The sequence below is a fragment of the Morus notabilis genome, unplaced genomic scaffold (assembly GCF_000414095.1).
Source record: "Morus notabilis unplaced genomic scaffold, ASM41409v2 Scaffold705, whole genome shotgun sequence".
Lineage (NCBI taxonomy): Eukaryota > Viridiplantae > Streptophyta > Magnoliopsida > Rosales > Moraceae > Morus > Morus notabilis.
In genome coordinates, this window is record NW_010357938.1 from 1 (window position 1) to 20,499 (window position 20,499).

General features: G+C 32.7%; 2 protein-coding genes across 4 annotated transcripts; one reads left to right on the forward strand and one right to left on the reverse strand.

Moving 5' to 3' along the window:
- The first annotated feature begins 903 nt into the window (after window positions 1–903).
- Window positions 904–2,643, forward strand: LOC21396943 (60S acidic ribosomal protein P2-4). Its single transcript, XM_010091084.2, has 4 exons — window positions 904–984; window positions 1,069–1,157; window positions 1,720–1,952; window positions 2,437–2,643. The coding sequence occupies exons 2-4, from the start codon at window positions 1,070–1,072 to the stop codon at window positions 2,461–2,463; spliced, it is 348 nt and encodes a 115-aa protein (XP_010089386.1). The 5' UTR covers window positions 904–984; window position 1,069; the 3' UTR covers window positions 2,464–2,643.
- Window positions 2,644–4,211: 1,568 nt separating this feature from the next.
- On the reverse strand, window positions 4,212–8,365 carry LOC21396944 (monodehydroascorbate reductase). 3 transcript variants are annotated; one of them, XM_024177222.1, is made up of 11 exons: window positions 8,227–8,365; window positions 7,060–7,131; window positions 6,614–6,665; window positions 6,367–6,447; window positions 6,136–6,254; window positions 5,822–6,041; window positions 5,580–5,698; window positions 5,368–5,493; window positions 4,942–5,082; window positions 4,679–4,837; window positions 4,212–4,554 (listed from the first exon to the last, which is right to left on the reverse strand). In XM_024177222.1, the coding sequence occupies exons 1-11, from the start codon at window positions 8,275–8,277 to the stop codon at window positions 4,390–4,392; spliced, it is 1,305 nt and encodes a 434-aa protein (XP_024032990.1). In that variant the 5' UTR covers window positions 8,278–8,365; the 3' UTR covers window positions 4,212–4,389. The 3 variants fall into 3 exon arrangements, with proteins under 3 accessions (XP_024032990.1, XP_024032991.1, XP_024032989.1); XM_024177223.1 differs by having other exon boundaries at window positions 4,212–4,524; window positions 4,649–4,837; XM_024177221.1 differs by having other exon boundaries at window positions 4,212–4,479; window positions 4,604–4,837.
- Between the last annotated feature and the right edge of the window lie 12,134 nt (window positions 8,366–20,499).

A 20,499-nucleotide genomic window follows, 5' to 3' on the forward strand; every position in this document is an offset into this window, starting at 1 on the left:
CTCAAACGAAACAAAGATCTGGCTCTAACGGGACAATATCTCGGTTGCAACTTCACCACGCGGGTTTAAGCACACGAATCATGGAATCAAGGCTGTAGATGATGGGAATGGACAGAGAGAGAGTGCTTTCAGAGGAAGAGGGAAGAAAACGGATGAATGAGACAAGAAAACGGTAAGGCGCCGCAGAGAATCTGCAGAGTTAGGCAGAATACCTTCATTGTAGCTCAGACTTGAGTTAAGGGGAATTCAAGGGGTGGTTGAATTCTAATTCTTCCACATTAACTCGAATTGTGATTTGAATCACAATTCGGACCGAGTTCACCGAACAACATTTTGGGTTGTGGACTCAACTTGAGTTGGGCTTACTTAAGTTGAGTCCACCAAACGAACACAGCCTAAATGGTGCTATAAACTTCATGTGTTTAAAAACTTGTGCTATAATTTACTAATCAGTCTACTAATTATGTCATTTCACTCATTCTCTTTAAAATGGGGTATTTATCAAGAGTAAGAGGTAAAAGTTCAGACTCATGCACTCTTAAAGATAAATTTTTCATTTTTTCTTGTAAAAATTTTCCTAAAACATTCCGGGTTAAGTAAACACACTAAGAAGAATGTAGTAAATTGGAAATTTTTAAAACTAAATTAAACAAATAACATATTTTAAAATTATTTAAAATAAATAATAATTTACATAGTAAATGGTTTATTTACAGTCAATAAAAACACATTTTTCATGTAAACGTTCTTTATATGATTGGTAAAAAGAATTGTTTTCAATATAAATAAAAAATTTTTAAGATTATTTATCACGTAAATTAATTTTTATCAATTGTAAATAAATTATTTACACAACATATGAATCATTTGTCAAGTTAAAATAGTTTTAAAATTGCAAAATCTTCATCGTTTCTTCGCATTCCAGCGTCCGACTTTCGGTTCTTCACAATCAATCTCCTTTCATTTCCTCCTTATTCGTTCGAAGTAAGTTTGGATTTTCCGTATCGAATAACACTTGTTTTTCTGGGTTTTTCTAATTGTTTTGTTTACGCGTTTGGATTTGAACAGAATGAAAGTGACCGCTGCGTATTTGTTGGCTGTTTTGGGAGGGAACGCTAATCCTTCCGCTTATGATATCAAGAACATTCTCGCCTCTGGTACTTCTGTTTTTAATAATTCACATTGGATTTTTTTGTTTATTTGAATTTTGTTTTCTATTTTTTTTTCCCAGTGTCAAATAATGCTTTACTGCTCGAAATCTCCTATTTGATCCTTGTATTATATTGATGTTTTTTCTGAATTTGCTTAAACATTAGGGGGTTTTTAACCAAAGAAATGAAGAGATTTGGTTGTTATGTGAAAATCTTCTAACCCATTATGGAGTAATTGGGCCTGGTGTTTTTTCTTTATTATTTTAATTTTTCGAGGCTCCTTGTATTTGTTTATGAATGATGAATTGATGTTATGTTCTGGAAAATCCGTCGGCTTCTTGGTTATTTTTAGTTTATTACTCAATTCTTATTCACTTTCAAATTTCAATAATGCGACAATAATTCTTTACCTTTCAGTTTTCTTAATCCTGTTTCGAAATTGGAATTCTTGGTCACAGCGTTGAAGAATATGTTTGGAATTTGAAGAATTATTTTAGTATCTTTTTTTTTTAGTTACAATATTGTTGCAATAGTTATTGACTTGGCGAAACTGTTTTTGGGTTTATAGTTGGGGCTGATGCCGATGAAGATAGGATTAAGCTTCTTCTTTCAGAAATTGCGGGTAAAGATATAACAGAGGTTATTGCAGCCGGCAGAGAAAAACTGGCTTCGGTGCCTTCCGGTGGCGGTGTTGCGGCTCCTTTGGCTGCTGCCGCCGGTGGTGCCGGGGGTGCTGCTGCTCCTGCTGCAGCTGAGACGAAGAAAGAGGAGAAAGTGGAGGAGAAAGAGGAATCTGATGATGTAAGTATTTACTGTCGTTGTAGTTTTTTTAAATTAGCATCAGTTGAATGATATAAAAGCTTGCTGGCATGGCTGATTTGAGTAAGAGATTTGCCTATTTACATACACGAACTTACTCCTAGAACTGATTTAATTAAAGCAAATAAACACTAGAATTGTGCGGTTGGGTATGAAAAGAGACCCCTTATAGTAGGAGAGTTTTGAACGGGTCAAATCATGTCAGAATCACATTAGATTAAGAAAAGTATGACAGTTTAATAGGATCCCGTTTCCGTTCCCTATCAAAGAATGCTCTATACACTTACAGAATGTTTAGTATGAGGATTCGTGTCATAGTTCGAATCATGATTCGTTGCTCGTTACAGTATTTTTTCTCACAAAAAATACACGTAAACTGAGAATGGTTATGAATCCATGAACCAAACGTTATATGACATACTTTTCATGATTTTTGAGTTTACCATAACATTTTTCCTTTTTGCAGGACATGGGCTTCAGTCTATTTGACTGAAGAGGTTGCAGTGCTTTTCTCTTTGCCAAACTTCTCATTCGATTTTGCGGTGGATGTCAAGATTTTTTGTCGTGTCTAGTGTTTTTTGGTTCATATTAAGTAGAGGAGAGGGTACATTTAACAGTTTTTTGGTTTCTTTAGTAATGTTTGGATTTTAGTTTTCTTTTACTTCAAGATGTACGGAATTTCATTTTAAATAGAGTTTGCAGTTATTGATAATGAATGCAATTTAAAAAATTTTTGCTTAGATCAATAATTTACAAGCATACGGTTACGGTACATGACGTGCAGACAGGATTTTAAGAACCCCAGTTTTATGAATTGTGCTTTACTTGGGATACACCTCGTTGGGGTTCTATGAATTGTGCTTGACTTGGGATATGTTTAGGCTTCGTTTACTTCGCGGATTCGAGTTTTCAATTCGAGTTGAGATGTAACATTTTCTGAGAGCTTTTCACTGTAGTAGAAAAAGTTAAATGTCACATTTTCTGATAACATTTTACTGTAGAAATCTAAAATTAAAAACTCGAATCAATGAAATGAACGAGGTCTTAATAATCCAAGACGGGTTTTGAGAAAAGTATATTTGTCATGGTTATGGTTTCATGCGTGCGTCATTAATTGGACGCTATTGTTGTCCTTTTCTTTTTATTAATTAAATGATAATTGTTTATTTTTTTAGTAGAGATAAATTATATTTTTTTACCAATTTCAGCAGTATTTTTGGATTTTTTTTTCCCGTAGCTTTTCTCACGAAGACCAGAAAATATGGTGTTACTTCGCATTCCTTTTTGCTCAAGTGCACAATTGTCGTTTCTTTGCTTGTGGTTTGTTAATAGATCTTTGTTGCTGTCGTTTTTATGTTCATGGATCACGTCGTTTTACTGTTAAGAAGCTTTATGGCACAAAATAAAGAGGTATTCATTTCGGTAGTTAAAATCACAATTTAAATTTTTATTATAGTATTTTTTTTTATAAAAATTCAAACTCAACATTTTTTATTACAGTGTTTTTTTTCACATAAATTCACTTTTTAATTTAATTTTTAACTTAAAAAAATAAAAAGAACGGGATTTTAGTATATTCTCTGCCTGTCTCAAGGCTTTTTATTTTTAGCATGTAACGAGAAACGGGATAGAAGATTTTCTTGCTCTACGGATGGAGTATTTGAACTCTTGTTTCGCAGTTTCAGGGTTATTTTCCTATAAAATTAGACAATCTAACCTCCTTAATTCACTTCTTTAGTTTTGTAGTCTCTTTTTGAATTTTATCTCTTTTAAGCGAATGTAAGATGAGAGAGAAAATGTAGCATAAATCTTATAGTATGTAAGTAAAAGTAGAGGTATAAATCTTTAGTCTTAGATTGCCAAGATGCAATGAGTTCAGAGTGAAATTTTACATAGAATATGTAATAGTTAAAGATTTCAAGTTAACCTTCCGAAATCATCCAGGTTTTATTTATTTATTTATTTATTTTAACGTTACGGGCTCCATTTCCATTTTTTCAGACCGAAAGAGGCTGCCACTATTTTTTTTTAAAGGGCTGCAGTAATTTTTTTTTGTAGATATTCATATGTATCATTTTGTTTTTTTCAAATAAAACTCTGCGAAAGTGGAATTCCTCCGAATCACCCAATTTTGTGCCATTTTTTATGTTTGCCGTGTCCAGTGGGTTTTAATTTAAATTTTTCAATTTTTATTCAATAAAGTTCTACACACATTTTTTGGTTAGCTCAAGAGTCGATGAATGCTCGCAGAACATACGCAATTATTTCTTAATCACATTTCAACAAAACATAATCTAAAGAGGAACAAATCATCAACATAGTAACAATCTCTTGTAAGAAAAAACGAAAGCCCGGCAATAGCCAATCTAGAAATGAATAGTAGGAAATCATTTTATCTTATTCCTGTCAAAGAAAAAGTTTAAATCTTGCTAGCAAAGGCAAGACCTTCGTTCTTGACCTGGTCTAGGCTCTCAACAGGGGGTTGGATCCTTGCAACTTTGGCAATGGCCTTGTTTTCGTCGGGATTGCCACCCTCTAGGAATGCTCCAACAACCTTGCCATCTTTAATCCAGTAAGAGCCGAACTTGGGCTTTGCAGATGCAGGGTTGTTGTCTCCAAAAAGCACAAATGGCCTTGTTTTCGTCGGGATTACCACCCTCTAGGAATGCTCCAACAACCTTGCCATCTTTAATCCAGTATGAGCCGAACTTGGGCTTTGCAGATGCAGGGTTGTTGTCTCCAAAAAGCACGGGCTCACCAACATTGTCGCCATAGAACTGCCACGACAGATCGAAAGCGCGGGAGTAGAAGTATGGGAGGTAGTCATATTCCTCGACTGGACCTACCCCCTCACTCGCCTTGATGGCCTGGCAAAAACAAGACAAAATTACATTCACAACTGAAATCCCAACTTGACGAAGGATTTCATCAATGGTTCACAACATATTGCAAAGTAAATGAATCAACATACCTTAACAGCCTGCTCAGCGGATTTGCGGGAATGGTCGACATGCTCGACCCTTCTGAGCTCATTGTACAATTTTAGTGGGAAAGTAGCCACATCTCCCACAGCATATACATTAGGAACACTTGTTTTGAAGAAAGCATCAGTCTACAACCAAACAACAGGAAAAAGACAGTATCATATAAAATGTCAAATAATAAACAGTCATTTATGAAAACAATCTTTGTAAGCTCACAGAGAAACTTGCATGGGATGTCTATGCAGTTCCTTTCTATGTCGTTAAAGAAAAAGAAAAATGCTTGTTACCGTGATACAAACCGATCAGACAAATTAATATTTGAAGACATGATAAGAAGATATAGGTCACACCATCACGCTGTGAAACATTAAGAGAGAGCATAGGGAATGAGAATTTTCAGAAGTAACACAAACCTTGATGCCACCTTTCTCTTCTTCAACTTGTCCCTTGAATAGTGTTGTAAGGGGCCTTCCTCCAACACCAACAACAACAATGTCGGCTTCGAGCACGGTTCCATCCTTGAGTTTCACTTCTGTCACCTGCACGGTGAGCAAAACTTCACTGTAAATAAAAGCTTAGTTTCGGAAAATGTCACTGTCAATATAACAAATTGCTGAGAATTTACCTCTCCCTTTTCATTAGCACTAAAACCAACTGCAACAGTCCCCTTGATAATTTTAATTCCTTTGTTTGCATAATAACTCTCATAGAAAGCAGCTATACCAGAGGTGAAAAGTCGGGGCACTGCAAGAACAGAAAAGGCATAATCAAGGACCCGAAATCTACCAAAATAAACGATCCAATAATCAAACAAATTCAAAATACACAAAACCTTCAAAAGGAAAGGCTTAATTCATATCCACTTACTGCACCAAGGTTCAGGGTAAACCATGCTGACTTCCAAATTATTAATTCTCAAAGCTGCACCAAGCTCAAGACCAATATATCCTCCTCCAACAATGACAGCTTTCCCATTCTTTTTTGCTCTAATTGCTTCAACAAGCTTATCAGCATCATCAATTTCTCTCAAGTAGAAAATGTTTTTGGCGTCAGCTCCTTGAACACCAAAGTCTGCCAATCTGATGACCTGCAGAAATAGTAAATATCATTCAGTTATGATTGCAAATATAGGTTGAAATTACAAGGGGGAGGGCCTTTCGGGAAGCTTTTAGATTCCTTACAGTAGAGCCAGTAGCAATGATCAGAATCTGATACTTGAAGGACTCCCCTGCTGCGCTTATAAGAGTTTTCCCAGCAAGATCTGCTTTAACTATTTCAGTACTAAGGATCAATTCTATACCTGTAATCACCAGTTAGCTGTGTCAGAGAAAAACTCCTTTCAACATTGCCTTGGACAGTTAGATATTATGAGAAAACTGATTGGACCCGTGATTAATGAGAGGGGAAATTACCATTCTCCTTGTACCACTCAGTAAGCAATCTCTCTCCTCCACTTCCAACACACACATGGAAACCTGGAAGTCTAGCAGGGGCTGCAAAAAAAAATAACATAAACTCCAGTCATTGAAAATGCGGAGCAGTGGAGTGAAGGGTGGTAAAAGCAATGACTCTAGCTCGGATTTACTTTGGCTATTCTATCTATACCAAAAAAAAATAAAAAATAAAAAATAAAAAGAGCAAACAAACTACATAGCTTACACTCGGGAAACAGATATGCCTTGCTGAGTGCAGGACGCTCGTAGGGAGCCACCTGGGAGAAAAACAAAGGAAAATATTTCATAAAAAAATTCAAAACTGATTTCAGGAGGTAATAAAATCAAGCACCGGCAACAACAGAGATAACAAGTTTAAAGCATAAAACAAGCACCATAATAATAGTCGTGCTGAAGAGAAACAAATACATCAACTTGTATCTCATTTCGTTCTATGACGCAAATTTCATGTTAAAGAACAAAACCGAGGCTGTCAACTGATATACTTACGAGTTAGAGCCTAGATACATAACTGCGTAGATTTTAATTTCATCCTCATCTATAAAATCACCGTGTTTAATTAACTGCTGTTCACGACTGAAACTAGTAGTTTCTGACACTAATCGTAATGCATAGCAGCATATGCGCATGGAAAGGCAGTTGAAAGCATACCGCTTCTTTGGAGATGATAGCTAGCTCGCCTGGCTTCACCCCCTGTTTGGCAAACTCCCTAGCTGCATATCCCTATAAAACCAAAAGCAATAGAACATGAAAAATAATTGAGAGTGAGTATTAGGAAAAGGAATTGTTAGAAAATATTTATTCACAGCAAAAGAAATAACAAAACTTTGAAATTGGTGGGCAATCCCTCTGAGAATATTTATAGTTTCTATTAAATTTTTACCTTGTAAAAAAATGAGGATCCTAATTAACTAAATTACAAAAGAGAGATGATAACGATATATCTCAACCAGAACTACGGTTTGTTGAAACTAATTGGTAAAAGTGCAAATTGTTATTATACTATTACTATTTTCAGAGATAATATTTTAAGATAAATGTCTCAATATACATTAGTGCGTGGATTTGCGAACAAAACAAGACCACTAATTTCTTACACAGATTCCATTGTCAAATAACATTTTATGCAACAAACTGGTCAACCATATCTAAGAACAGGAGCAATTTTCTTAGGCCTCATAACTTTAAACGACAGAATGAATTGAGACATTTTTGTCCATTAAATAAATTTCTCAAATTTCTAAGCAACCAAATAGAGAATTAGCATAAACAAACTCTTAATCCGCATATAATTAACTCAATTACATCTATAGGTATGTTTCCAGTTCACTAACACACTCATTAATAGCAAAAACTCTTCATTACTAGAAACAACTACAGCAAAATACGTCTGAAAAACATTCAAACCCAATAAGCATCTTCCAAATCAAATGCGAAAATCTTATACATCACAATAAGAAAACAGGAAAGAAAGGAAAATTCAAATAAAAAGAAAAATCATCAATAACCAGTGAAAATCTCCCAAAAGGTATGTTTCCAGTTCACTAATACACTCGTTAATAGCAAAATCTCTTATTTACCAAAGCCAACTACAACAAAATGAGAAAGAAGAAGATTGAAATTCAATCGACGTATAAAAATCAGACGCGAAAACTCATACATCACAAAAAGAAAACCAGATACAACCTAAAATTCAAACGAAAAAGAAAAATCATCAAATAAGCAGCGAAAATCTCCCCAAAAATTGCAAAAGAGAGAGAACAATCGCGAATCATAAATTTCCGTAGAAGAACATCAATCGATCGCGCGAAGACTCACCGCCGCGACTCCGCCGCCGACGATCACGTACTTGAAGCTCTTTTCCGCCATTGGAGTCCGATCGATCAGAAAGAGAAAGCTTCTTTACTATGCGACTTTTTTCGTTTCCCTATTTCGTTTCTGCAAAGGAAAATGAGAGATATATATAGCAAGACAAGAAGATGAGCTTCGCCGTTGGTCAGCTATTTATAGGGCAGCTGGGCTCTCCTTATTGGCCATTTTTAGACCGTTCAGTATAAACTCAATCGTCCACGTGGCAGATTCTACGCCGTCCATCTTTGCTGACTGGGCAAACTCCACGTCAACCGATTAAGAGCTTGTCTAGATTTGAACAGACGACGTTACGTTGTAATATTCCAGAGCTTACACCGCGGGGGTCTTCCGTGTGAACACAATTGATTCTTCTATTTTTTTTTTTTTTTTTATTTATAGTTTATGTTTAGTTTTCTGGATGATACCTAAAAAAAAAAAAAAGGGAAAGTGGAAACCCCTAAAAAAAAATCTCGTGGAAAAATTAGAAATCGACTTTTACCCGATTAAATCAGTTTATTTATTACCTTAAAATAACCCGTTTATTTGTTACCTTAAAATAACCCGTTTATTTGTCTAAATGAGGTTAAGGAATCTCTTGAATCTTTGATTAGGGGCTAGGATAAGTTTTTTCAGTTTTTATTTTGTGAAAATGTACATTGCTGAAAATAAGGGCAGGTTCAGATGCAAACCAGTCCTCTATAAATTGTTTTGAAATTAAGGTTTTTTTAACCTTTTTTTTTCTTTTTTTTTGGTCAACTCACCCTTATTAGATGTATGTTTGTGCATGGATTAAACATTTTTGATTCCCAAAATCAGGCCTAATCAATCACATTATGTTTCGTCATTTAAAATATTTAAAAATGATTTTTAATTGACGTTTTTATATTTTAATAGTTGAATCCATTAAATGATATGTCAATTGATTAGTAACTATTCCCAAAATCAGGCCTAATCAATCACATTATGTTTCGTCATTTAAAATATTTAAAAATGATTTTTAATTGACGTTTCTATATTTTAATAGTTGAATCCATTAAATGATATGTCAATTGATTAGTAACTCATTTGGGACAAAAAAAAAATAGATACAATGATTTTAATCTGTTTGTACATATTTTTGCATATATATGTGTATGTGTGTATTAGAGAATTAAGATGTTTTTTATGCAATTTAACATGAATCATTATTTCAAATTCAAACTTCATCTCGCCTTAACCTATCTGCTTAATCATTGACTAAATTGTTTTAGAATTATTTAATTAATCCTCTTTGCTTTTGCATACATGTGTGTGCACGCGTTTGTGTGCGTGTATGTATTTGAGAAAAAGTTTTTTAAAAAAACAACAATTTAGCATGAACCATTATTTCAAACTCAAGCTTTATCTCACCTTATCCTAATTATTAGTTAAATTGTTTTAAAACTATTAAATTAATCTTCTTTTGCAAAAAATAATCCTCGAACTGATTAAATTTTTTTAAAATGTGATATGAAAATATAAAAATAATATTTAATAGACTTACTAAAGATATGTTTAAAAAATAACCGGTCAAGGAGTTTTTCTTTTATTTTCTCAAAACACATGCTTTATTCATCAATAACATATTTAAGGAATAAAAATGGAACTTTTTTTCATCATTTACTTTATTTGCTTTTTTTACTTTTTGACGAGTGACAATTACGTGGACCAATAATTTCTTGATCTTAAAATGTAAAAAAAAAAAAAAAAAAAAAAAAAAAAAAAAAAAAAAGAAGAAGAAGGTGAAAGAGAACGAAGCGATGATGTGAACTGCAAAGGTGAATGTACAGTAGTGGGGCCGTGGAAGAAAATGAGATGTTTCAACTATAATGACGTCATCGATGATAACAAGTATATCATTGCTGTCGTTGCACATAGCTTCTTGACGAGTGGAAATTACCATCATACTGTAACATATGTCGGTCGTATTCTTAATGATAATGTCAGATGCAAAAAATAGTAATTCACACTAACTTTTGTCATTAATTTGGCCATGAAAAAGTTAATCTAACATTTTCCCGTGTGAGGTTGGTAATTAATATTACTACTGTGACCAAATCATTTTTTCCTAAGGATCGAATATCTTATGTTTAGTTTATATATTTAGAATCATAATTTAAAATTATTCTCATTTTATGTGTATTTTTTATGAGAAAAAATACTATAGAGAATTATAAATTATGACTTAAAATCATAGACGAATATAAGAAACAAACATTCCTTATAATTTGTTCGGATATATATGAAATTTTTGCTGGGAAGTTGGATATTGTAGTTATTAGCTAATATTGTGGGGTTACAGAACTGCCATTGATTTTGCTTTAAAAAAATAAAAAATAAAAGAGAGACCTTCACAAGATTTTAATAATGAGTGAAAATAAATAGACGATGGTATGAAGTTGGTTTATGGAACATTAATGTTGTGTTGGTAGGACGGAAAGAATAATGGTTTTTTTTTTTTTTAGATTATTATATCATTTTTTTTATATATAAAAAATTTATAACATTTTTAAATTTATGAACTGGACGAGTCAATATAAAAAAAAAAAAGATTAAAGGCGCGTTTGAAATTCGTTCTAAAATGATTTTGTTTTTTGTACGAAAATGAAAATGAAAACGTTTTCAATCTCAGACAGAAATCATTTCTAAAAATGCGTTCGGTAGTTTTATCAGGAGATTGTTTTCAGTGTAAAAAAACCTATTAATGTCTATATTTCTCTCTTTGCTCGAGAGATGAGAAAATGAAAACAAAAAATGAAAAATGACTAAAAGTCGTATTTCATTTCTCTCTCATTTTACACTAAATCAAAAAATCGTTTTCATTTCCATTTTTTGTTTTTATTGCGCCAAACGCCGTTTTGAAAACGTTTTCATTTTTTTCTTGAAAAATGTAAAAAATAAAAACGAGATCAATTTCAAACATGGCCTAATACTCTTTAGAGTGTTGTTGATACCCATTTTTTCACAAGGCATAAGCCCAATCCATATCCCACGATATGGCTCAAGGTACGGTACGTGGGCTCAAGGTATGGTACGTGAGCTCAAGCCATATTTCGGGGATCTTCAAGTGGGTTGCGGTTTGGAAGGTCAGAGAACGTAATTAGGCCTGTATTATTCCGTTTGATTACACTCGTCGTCTACTTTGGAGGTTTCAAGCCTATGAGGATTCGGAGTAATTTAGATGACGTTTGGTTCATGGATTCAAAATCATGATTCAGAATCATTCTCAATTTATGTATATTTTTTGTGAGAAAAAATACTGTAACGAGTCACGAATCATGATCCGAACCATAGTATGAATCTACCAACCAAGCGCACCTTTAGGTTGCAGAGGAAATCAAACCAAAATATCAAATTCCTTTACATCCAATTCCTAGAAAATCTGGTAAGCCCAATCAGCCCAAAAATCATTATAAAATTCAGAAATAGTAGAAAATAGGTCAATATGAAAAGTTTAGGGAAGTATATAGGCTAAATTTTAGTTATAGAAATTAATATGCCATAACTTGTTAAGTTATGATTCATAACCAGATAAATTATAGACAAATTTGTCAAGTTATGGTTCATAGCCAGACAAGTTATAGACAAAAACCGTGATTTATAGACAATAACTTGTCAAGTTATGGTTTATAACTAGATAAATTATGGATAAAAATAGTAATTTAACCTATTTATTAACTTATACAAATTATTAATCTATTAATTTTAATTCTATCTTAAGTCTTGATTTATTTTTCTTTTTGCATAGACAATAACTTGTCAAGTTATGGTTCATAACTAGATAAATTATGGATAAAAATAATAATTTAACCTATTTATTAACTTATATAAATTATTAACCTATTAATTTTAATTCTATCTTAAGTCTTGATTTATTTTTCTTTTTGCATCACCTGAAGCCCATTACCCAAAATTAGATAAAGCCCACCAGCTCCATTCACTACAAAACGGCACTAAGCATCTCCTCCTCTTTTTTCTTTAATTGCTTTCTATTGTTCCCTCTGCCAAGTCAACACGTGAGCCCCAAAACCTGCTGCAAACATACATTAAACAAGGAAAACTCTTTTTCAAGGCATGAAAACCCATCTGCAAACGTCCCAAAAAGGCCACTCCTAAACATACACAATAAATGTTGTCTAAAGATGCCAAAATACAAAGAAAAGGAAAGACCGTCACTTTCAAATTCACCTTGAGAGAGGTCTTCCCGCGTCAGGTGCCTTCCACAATTAGTTTACACCATAGAATTAAGCTTGTAACCGCTCCCAACTGATAGCTTTAAGAGGAAACCCACCAACCAAACCAAGGAGGCCTCTGGTTAATCAATCACCCATCATTTGGCTATAAATACCAGCTTATTTGCACCTCAAATCATGACATATGATCCCAATCTAATCCATCTCAGAGCAAAAACAAGACAAAGCTCTTTCACTTGAGAAAATCCTTCTCTTCTCCGTTATTTTCGGTGAAGTTCCTCCAAATTGGCACTCCCAAAAGTTCTTCCCCACTCAAAAAACAGCATTATCTTAAACCATGACAACGTCCAAAACACACATCAATGAGCTGAACACTCAATAATCACGACCACTGGACGAACTCAACCTCCATAGTTTCCCGGTAGAGACTCTATAATCCGTTTTTCAGTTCTCTCCCCGTTGGAAGCAACTAAGTCTCCCCAATCTCTCGAAGCATGTCCATCAATCATTCCCAAGCTTAAAACCAACATTATAAACAACCATGAATGATTTCATCTCGTCTGGCTGATCTTCACCTCTAATGACGGAACTGCCTCATCGAATACAACACACAAGGCTAAAACTTACCCAAATACTTCAAAATTACATCTATACAAGGCTCAAAGCATCCCAAAACACACCCATTTATAATTTCCAAGCACAAAATGGCATCAAAATGACTACAAAACACTTTCTTTGGTTTGGTTGATTTCTAACTCCGGTGACGAAACCACTGCTAGACGTAAAATACACAATGCTACCAAAATTTCCCAATCATTTATCTACGCCTATGGACGCCCTCACACTGCCACAAATCTAAATAAAACCTCCTCCACAAACTAATTACATTCCTTTCCCACGCTATTGGCTCACTTGGAGATCCTCCTCACAAAAGTCTACGTAGTAATGGGGCCAGAATCGCAACAAGTGTCGCCCTTGAAACCGCCTTCCTTGGGTCACTTGGGTCTAGCCCGACCCAGCTGGGGCCATCATTGTCAATCACAAGGACGACCTTTTCAGACTCGTCAAGCCACCGAACGCGTCTCTGCTTCTTAGAGTTGATTCATGTGGACTGACCGAGAGAGCTCACAAACGCCGCACCCTCCACGTCAGCAAGCCCGCCACAAAAGAGTCCTAACAAGTGTATGCATTTGAAGTTTTATCCCTTATTTTTATTAATATTTTTTAGTTAAATAATTATATTAATTAAAAGTATTAATCAAAAGTAAGAAAAAACAATTTTCTCTACAGAATACATGATTTAGGTAAGAATCCAGCAAAAAAATATGATTTAGGTAAGAAAATCTGAAAATGGGGAGAAAATAAACTAACCCTTTGGTTTTGAGATATTGGTAAACTGGCAGTATTCGATTGGCGATTTTTAAGCATGATGGCATGATATCCACAGTCGCCAGTATGATACCAATTACCAAAGCTTTGTTTCGAACCGTTTCTCTAAACAGGCTGTTATTAGTGAAACAAGGACGGGCCAGTTTTGGGCTTAGAAAATCTTGGTATGGAGAGAAAGTGGATCTACGGCCCAAGACAAGAAAACATGATTGGGCTATAAGATGAGGCCCATGTTCCCTCTTTATTGGAAGCGGTTCAAACTTCAAACAGTATGCGTCTTCGTCAAAGACCAAACATGCCATGTTTCATATATGCTTTGCATGTAACGTGTAATAACATGGAACGCCTAATCCACCACGTCATGTCCGATGTCAATCGTTTATTCTTTAGTTCCAGCTATTCACGGCTGACTTCAAGCTATATTGTACAGAACACACAACTGAGCCATCTGAATTTTAGGCTCAAACTCTGATTGGTATATTGGTCAACTAGAATCCATACCTCAATGTATTTCCCACATCGCTCGGTGGGTCTCTCCCCAACAAATTCGGGTGCGTTTTGTAGATGGATTCAGAATTATAATTTTAAATCTTAATTCAGAATCAGTATTTGTTTACAGTGATTTTGAATCAGTGTTTGTTTACAGTGATTCTGAATCATGATTCAAAATCAGTTTTTAGTTTGGATGATTCTGAATCATGATTCAGAATCTGATGTGATGTTTTAAACTAGTTCAAATCATGATTCTAAAACCACTATCCTCTTGATTCAAGGTGATTCAAACCCTGATTCTGAATCATGGTTTCAGAATCATAATTTAAACAAAAAATCATAAGACGTAATTCTGATTTCAAAATCATAATTAGAATCACTTTAATTTAAATCATCGTACTGATACTTCACAGTGCAGAGCAGGGGCGGAGCTACAAATGGCCCGAGGGCGGAGCTCAGTCATGGACGAAGCTATAATAGGCCCGAGGGCAGCTACCTCCCGGGCCCATAAGCTCTTTAGATTTTGACCCTGAATCTGATTTTTTTATTTTTTATTTTTTGAAGAGTTCTTCCGTATATTTTGCCCCCTCTGAAGCTTCTGTATAATTACAATACGTTACAAGACTTAAAAAAAATATAATTATACCTTAAGTCTTGATTTTTATGTACTCATGTTTTAAACTTAAAATCTCAAACAAATTAAAAATAAGCTTCGATAAAATAAATATACAATATTTTAGGCTCTAAACTTTAAAAATTGAATCAAATTCTATACAAGTTTAGTTCATTTAGGGAAAATTCAAAGGTACAAGTGATATACGAAGGTACAAAATTGTTGTATTGCAGTTTTAGTTCAAAATTTTTGTTCAATTTTATGCCCTGAAAAAAAAATTTTAACTCATCCACTGATAGAGAGAGAATGCAAACTTTCAACTTATAATAACAAAAAAATGAACTTAACTCCATAAAATTAGTTATTTTTATTAATTTTGGTCTTGAAAAAATAGAGATTGTCTCACTTTACTCCTTACAATTTAAAATGAGACAAAGTTGATTTTTAAGTTTTTTATAAGTTACAACTTTAATACTTTTATCTATAAAATGTTAGTTTTTTTTTTTTTTTTTTTTTTTAAAAACGGTTTTAATCAATGTAGTTACGTGACTACTTAATAAAAGGCAATAGAATAAATTTAAACAAACTTCCAACACTTGTATTGACATTACTCTCTTATATTTCTTTTTACCCCAAGTGTTAGCTTATCTTTTGCTTCTAAACTCTGTCTCAACATTGCTCTTCTATATTTCTTTTTACTAATTAGTCATATGATTTACACACGACAAAAACTGTTAAAAATTTAGCATTTCATAAACGAAAATATCAAAATTGCAACGTATAAAAACTTAGTAGCTAATTCTGTACCATTTTGAATTATAGGAAATAAAATGAGACAATCTTTGCTTATCGGTGCTAAATTCAAAATATACCCTCGATTGGAATCTTGATACATTTGAGTAGTAGATTGATGGCATTTTTTAGTTTGCTTCAACAAGTCACCAATAGTCAAACATTACTTTAATGTAGCACAATAAGCGATCATCAATTATTTTGGTACTTTTCATGATATGCCTGATTGCCTTTAGGCTTCCAATCTAAATAGAAATTTGGAATTGTAGACCACCTTGGGTGAAACAAATTGCTTTTCTCTTTAAGAATGTAGGTGGGTGCCTTATCATTTACACAGTCGTTTTCTTTTCCCTTCTCTTTGGTCAACTTTGGGGATGTGAGTGCCAAATAAGGCAACATAGTGTCCCCTTAAGTCCTTTATTATAGGCCCGTTTAATTCGTTGATTCGAGTTTTTAATTCGAATTGAGATGTGACTTTATGTGAGAGCTTTTTACTGTAACAAAAAAGTTAGATGTGACTGTTTCTGAGCTTTTCACTGTAACAAAACTCGAATCGGTGAAATAAACAGGGTTTTAATCTTTGATGTTTCTAAATCATAGTATTCAAATACAATTGCTTTTTATGAATTCTGATTTGCTAACAATTTCGTTTAAAGTGGCCTGGTGTAGATCCCAAAAGTTGAACAACAAATAATAATAACAAAAATGACCGTTTCTCTTGTAAGACTTCCATATTATTAGGGTCAGTTTTTAACTGTTAAATTTAATAAAATCACTTTAAATTAAAAAATGTAGAATTAACAATTTTTAATACAGATCAGATGATTGAAAATATAAATTTTAAATAGCTTATTTTTTCGGAACCTACCAGAGAGAAAAAAAAAAAAAGTTGAAAGTGATTTTAATCTGCCTAGGAGAAGAAGAAAAGCTTTGGGCTTTGGCAAAGAGTAAGGCTCGAGATTTAACAAACAAATTTTGGACACTTTCTGCAGTCAGATTTGGCGTCCATTATTTACTACCAAAACTTGGAGTTCTAAGGCGGGCCAAGACAAACACCAACCATCCCTTTCGAGGAAAAGTTGAACTTGGCTACTTGGGATGCCATGTGAAAGAGATTTTTGTTTCCCCATTTCTTTATCATTAAAAAAATACTGTATATAACTCAGATTGTCTTTGTATTCTTTGTACTTAAGCGTATTTGTTTAGGCCTTTTTAACTCTCTTGTTAACTCCCGACAAGTAAAAGGATATGGAGGAATCCAAAGTGTACCCAATGTTTTTTTTATTTCAATATACAACTAAGGGAATATGAATTCAATATGGTTATAATTAGATATTGCATTTTATCTGAGTTGTGACAATTTTGGTGGGTGCCAAATCTTATGGGTGACTTTGTTAGAATTGTAGGATTCTATGGAGTTTGGTCACCAAATCTTTCCTTTTTTTCTTTCTTTTCTTTCTCCCAATTAGTTTGATTCCCTCATGACCTACATTAACTTCCAAATTCCTTCAAACTAAGTCACAATATTGTATTGGGAAATCTCCACGTAACTTTAGCTAGATAAAGTAATCATAGTATGTCACAATCAATAACATCAATCATATTGTGTTGTAGTTTTAAATACAAGTAACATCATACCAATTGTTAAATATCTATACCAATTATTCTCCTCGAGAAATTAAGAGGTTATTCTTTTGAAGTGTAATTTTTTAGTTGAATTTGAGTTATAACTTGAGTTAAAGTTGTAACTTTAATAAAGTTGAGTAAAGTTGAATAAAGTTGAAACTTAAAAGAACGTAAACTTGAATAAAGTTAGAACTCGAGTTTTTTTTTTTAAAAATTTTTTAGACAAAAGAACATGCCCTAAGAACCCATTTTCAAAATAGTTTTACTTTGAGTATATAAACAAAGATGAGAACTTTTTGGGAATGGTATTGAGATTGTTTCTAAAACTGCCCTTAGTTATATTCTTAGAAATTGTTTTACGTATAAAAAAATGTGAAACTGTATTTGGGTATTTTTTTTTTTACAAAATATATATTAAGTTATAGCTTAGAAAATAAAAATGGGAAACAATTTTCATCTATTTTTTATTTCATTCCATTTTCACCGTTTTTTATTTTTATTCTCACTTTCAAAGTATTTACTAACCAAACGTGATTGGATACCGTATATCTCAAAGAGAGAAAGACAGTAGAATTACGAATTACTTATTTTTGTAGTCCTAGCATGCTTGTCTTTTCTTTTTGCAATAATAAATAAATGAAATTTACAAGGGTTACAAATGATGAAACTTTTATGATGCTGGGAGAAGAAGAATTCCCTGCACTTTACTGAGAATACAATAACATATGTATTTTTTTTTGGTGAACAAAATATGATAAACATATAACATATGTACTTAATATTAGAACTTGTGAATTTCAAATATTGGAGTTATATAACTCACTTATGGGGTCAAATCAAGAAGAAATATTTAAATATTAATCTTATCATATCATCAATTTCATAAGTATCATATTAAATTCCATCAATTGAATTGTTTTTTTTTTTTTTAGAAATACGAGACATCTAAGTCATATAAGTAAAGGGACATATTCATTGATAAGAAAAAGAAAAAAAGTGAACGGTGATTAGATTGATGATAAAATAGAATTTTAGGTTTGTGAATTGAAAAAAAAAAATGATTTGTAATTTAAACGATATATTTATAAATTTTAAATATTAAAATTATAAAAATTATGATAAATTTATAAACAGACACGTGCCGCCGCGATGAATGGTCTTCACAAAACCAATAGTAAAAATAGTGTTACACATGAGCTCATAGGGACCTGATTACATTTATGGAACCCAAGAGTATTATTGCAATGCTTTTCAAATTTCATCTTCATTTGGACAGAGACCATCATGTATTACGAGTCCCTGAGGGACACATAACACACAAGAAGCCAGATTTGGTCAGAAAGTATTTTGTTCATTAGCCATTTACACCTATAGATCCTGCTCTTACCGACTAGCCTCTGCACATTTCATCAATTATTGATGCAGACAACTTTTGTAACAATATCTCAAAGCGTGGTTCTCAGATTTTGTTGGCTCGAAAATTTGAAAAATAAATAAATTTATGCAAGAGGGCAAAATTTTGCATTGATTGAGAAATATTAATATATGTAACACAATAATAAAACATTTTTATTTTAGACTTGCAATGGGTGATGGAAAACGTTAATGGCAAAAAGTTAGTAGGTGATCTATATTAGTTGTGGTGCGCCACTAGTGGAGCCTAATGATGGGATTGTTTCTTTAATTGGGTTAGTGGGTGGTTTTATGCATTATGATTAATAGTATGCTATATTCAATTAGTCTCACATGTGAGAGTTTTAAGTCAGTTGCTGTAAGCTATTAATGGCATTTTTTGAGGATTTGTTGTACTATTTATATTAAAAAAAAACTATCAATATATTGGAAAACAACCATATATCCTGTTGACCTATTTTTGGAGAATATATTATGTCCCAATAATAATTTGTTTTTAAAGATATGTTCATACAGCAAAGACAATCTATGTTCATCTATCACATTATAAGAAAAAAAAACATTATATTATATATATTTTTTGAATTTTAGAGTGAGCAAAAACTCATCATAAATATCACTTTATGATGAAGGTAAATGTGTAATCATTATGCTTGTAAAAAAAATGTAAATATATTTGATCAATACTTAAAGTGTGATTCTATTCACACCTCTTTTTATTCTTTACATCCCTTTTCTAACTACACATTCCACATAATTTTTAAATGGTTAAATTTTCTTTTTACACACTCTTATAATTCTAAAATTACACATAACTATTTTAATAAAATTATTAAGAATAGTTTTATTTGCACCCGCTCTTTTCTCTCCACACCAACCTTTTTATTCCACACTGTTTCTATCTTTTGTTTCTATCTCTTTTATTTTATTTATTTGTTGTCTTTTGTTTTTTCTTTCTTTTTTTTTTTTGGATAATAAGCAACTTTTATAAATTAAAGGCCAAACAAGGCAACAAAAGGAACAGCCAGAGCCACTAATCAGACGCACTCCACTCTAGTAGATCAACTACCACAAAACTAGGAAGAGACAGAAAATGTTCCAAAAGCAACTTTTATTTACTGTCTTTTGTATTGTAATTAAGGGTGGTAATTCTGAATTTTATTCATGTCAACCCATTTATCAATCATGTTAGAAAGTATCAACCTAAATATAACATGTTTATTAAATGTGTTAAAAATATCAATCTAAACACGACTCATTTATTAATTGTGTTAATCGTGTCAATCCGTTTAAATTAATATATTAAATAAATAATTAATATAATAATGACTTATTTAACACAATAAATACACGTTAAACATGTTTATTGGTCAATTTATCTTTTCTTTTAAGAAAAATAAATGAATTTTACATACAAATATTAAAATTCATATTATTTGTATTTAATATGTCATATAAACTTTCATGTTATATCACATATCATTAGATTGCAGATGACACATATAGTTAATCGTGTTAATTTGTGTCACTTCATATTAGGACGTCAACCCTAACTCAACCTATTTTATTAATCGTGTTAATTTTGTCAACCCGATTATGATTCAAACCTATTGATAGTAAACCTAAACCCGCTAACTTCATGCAGGTTTCGAGTCGTGTTGTTGTATCGCTACATGATTGCCAGCCCTAATTGTAATTGCATGA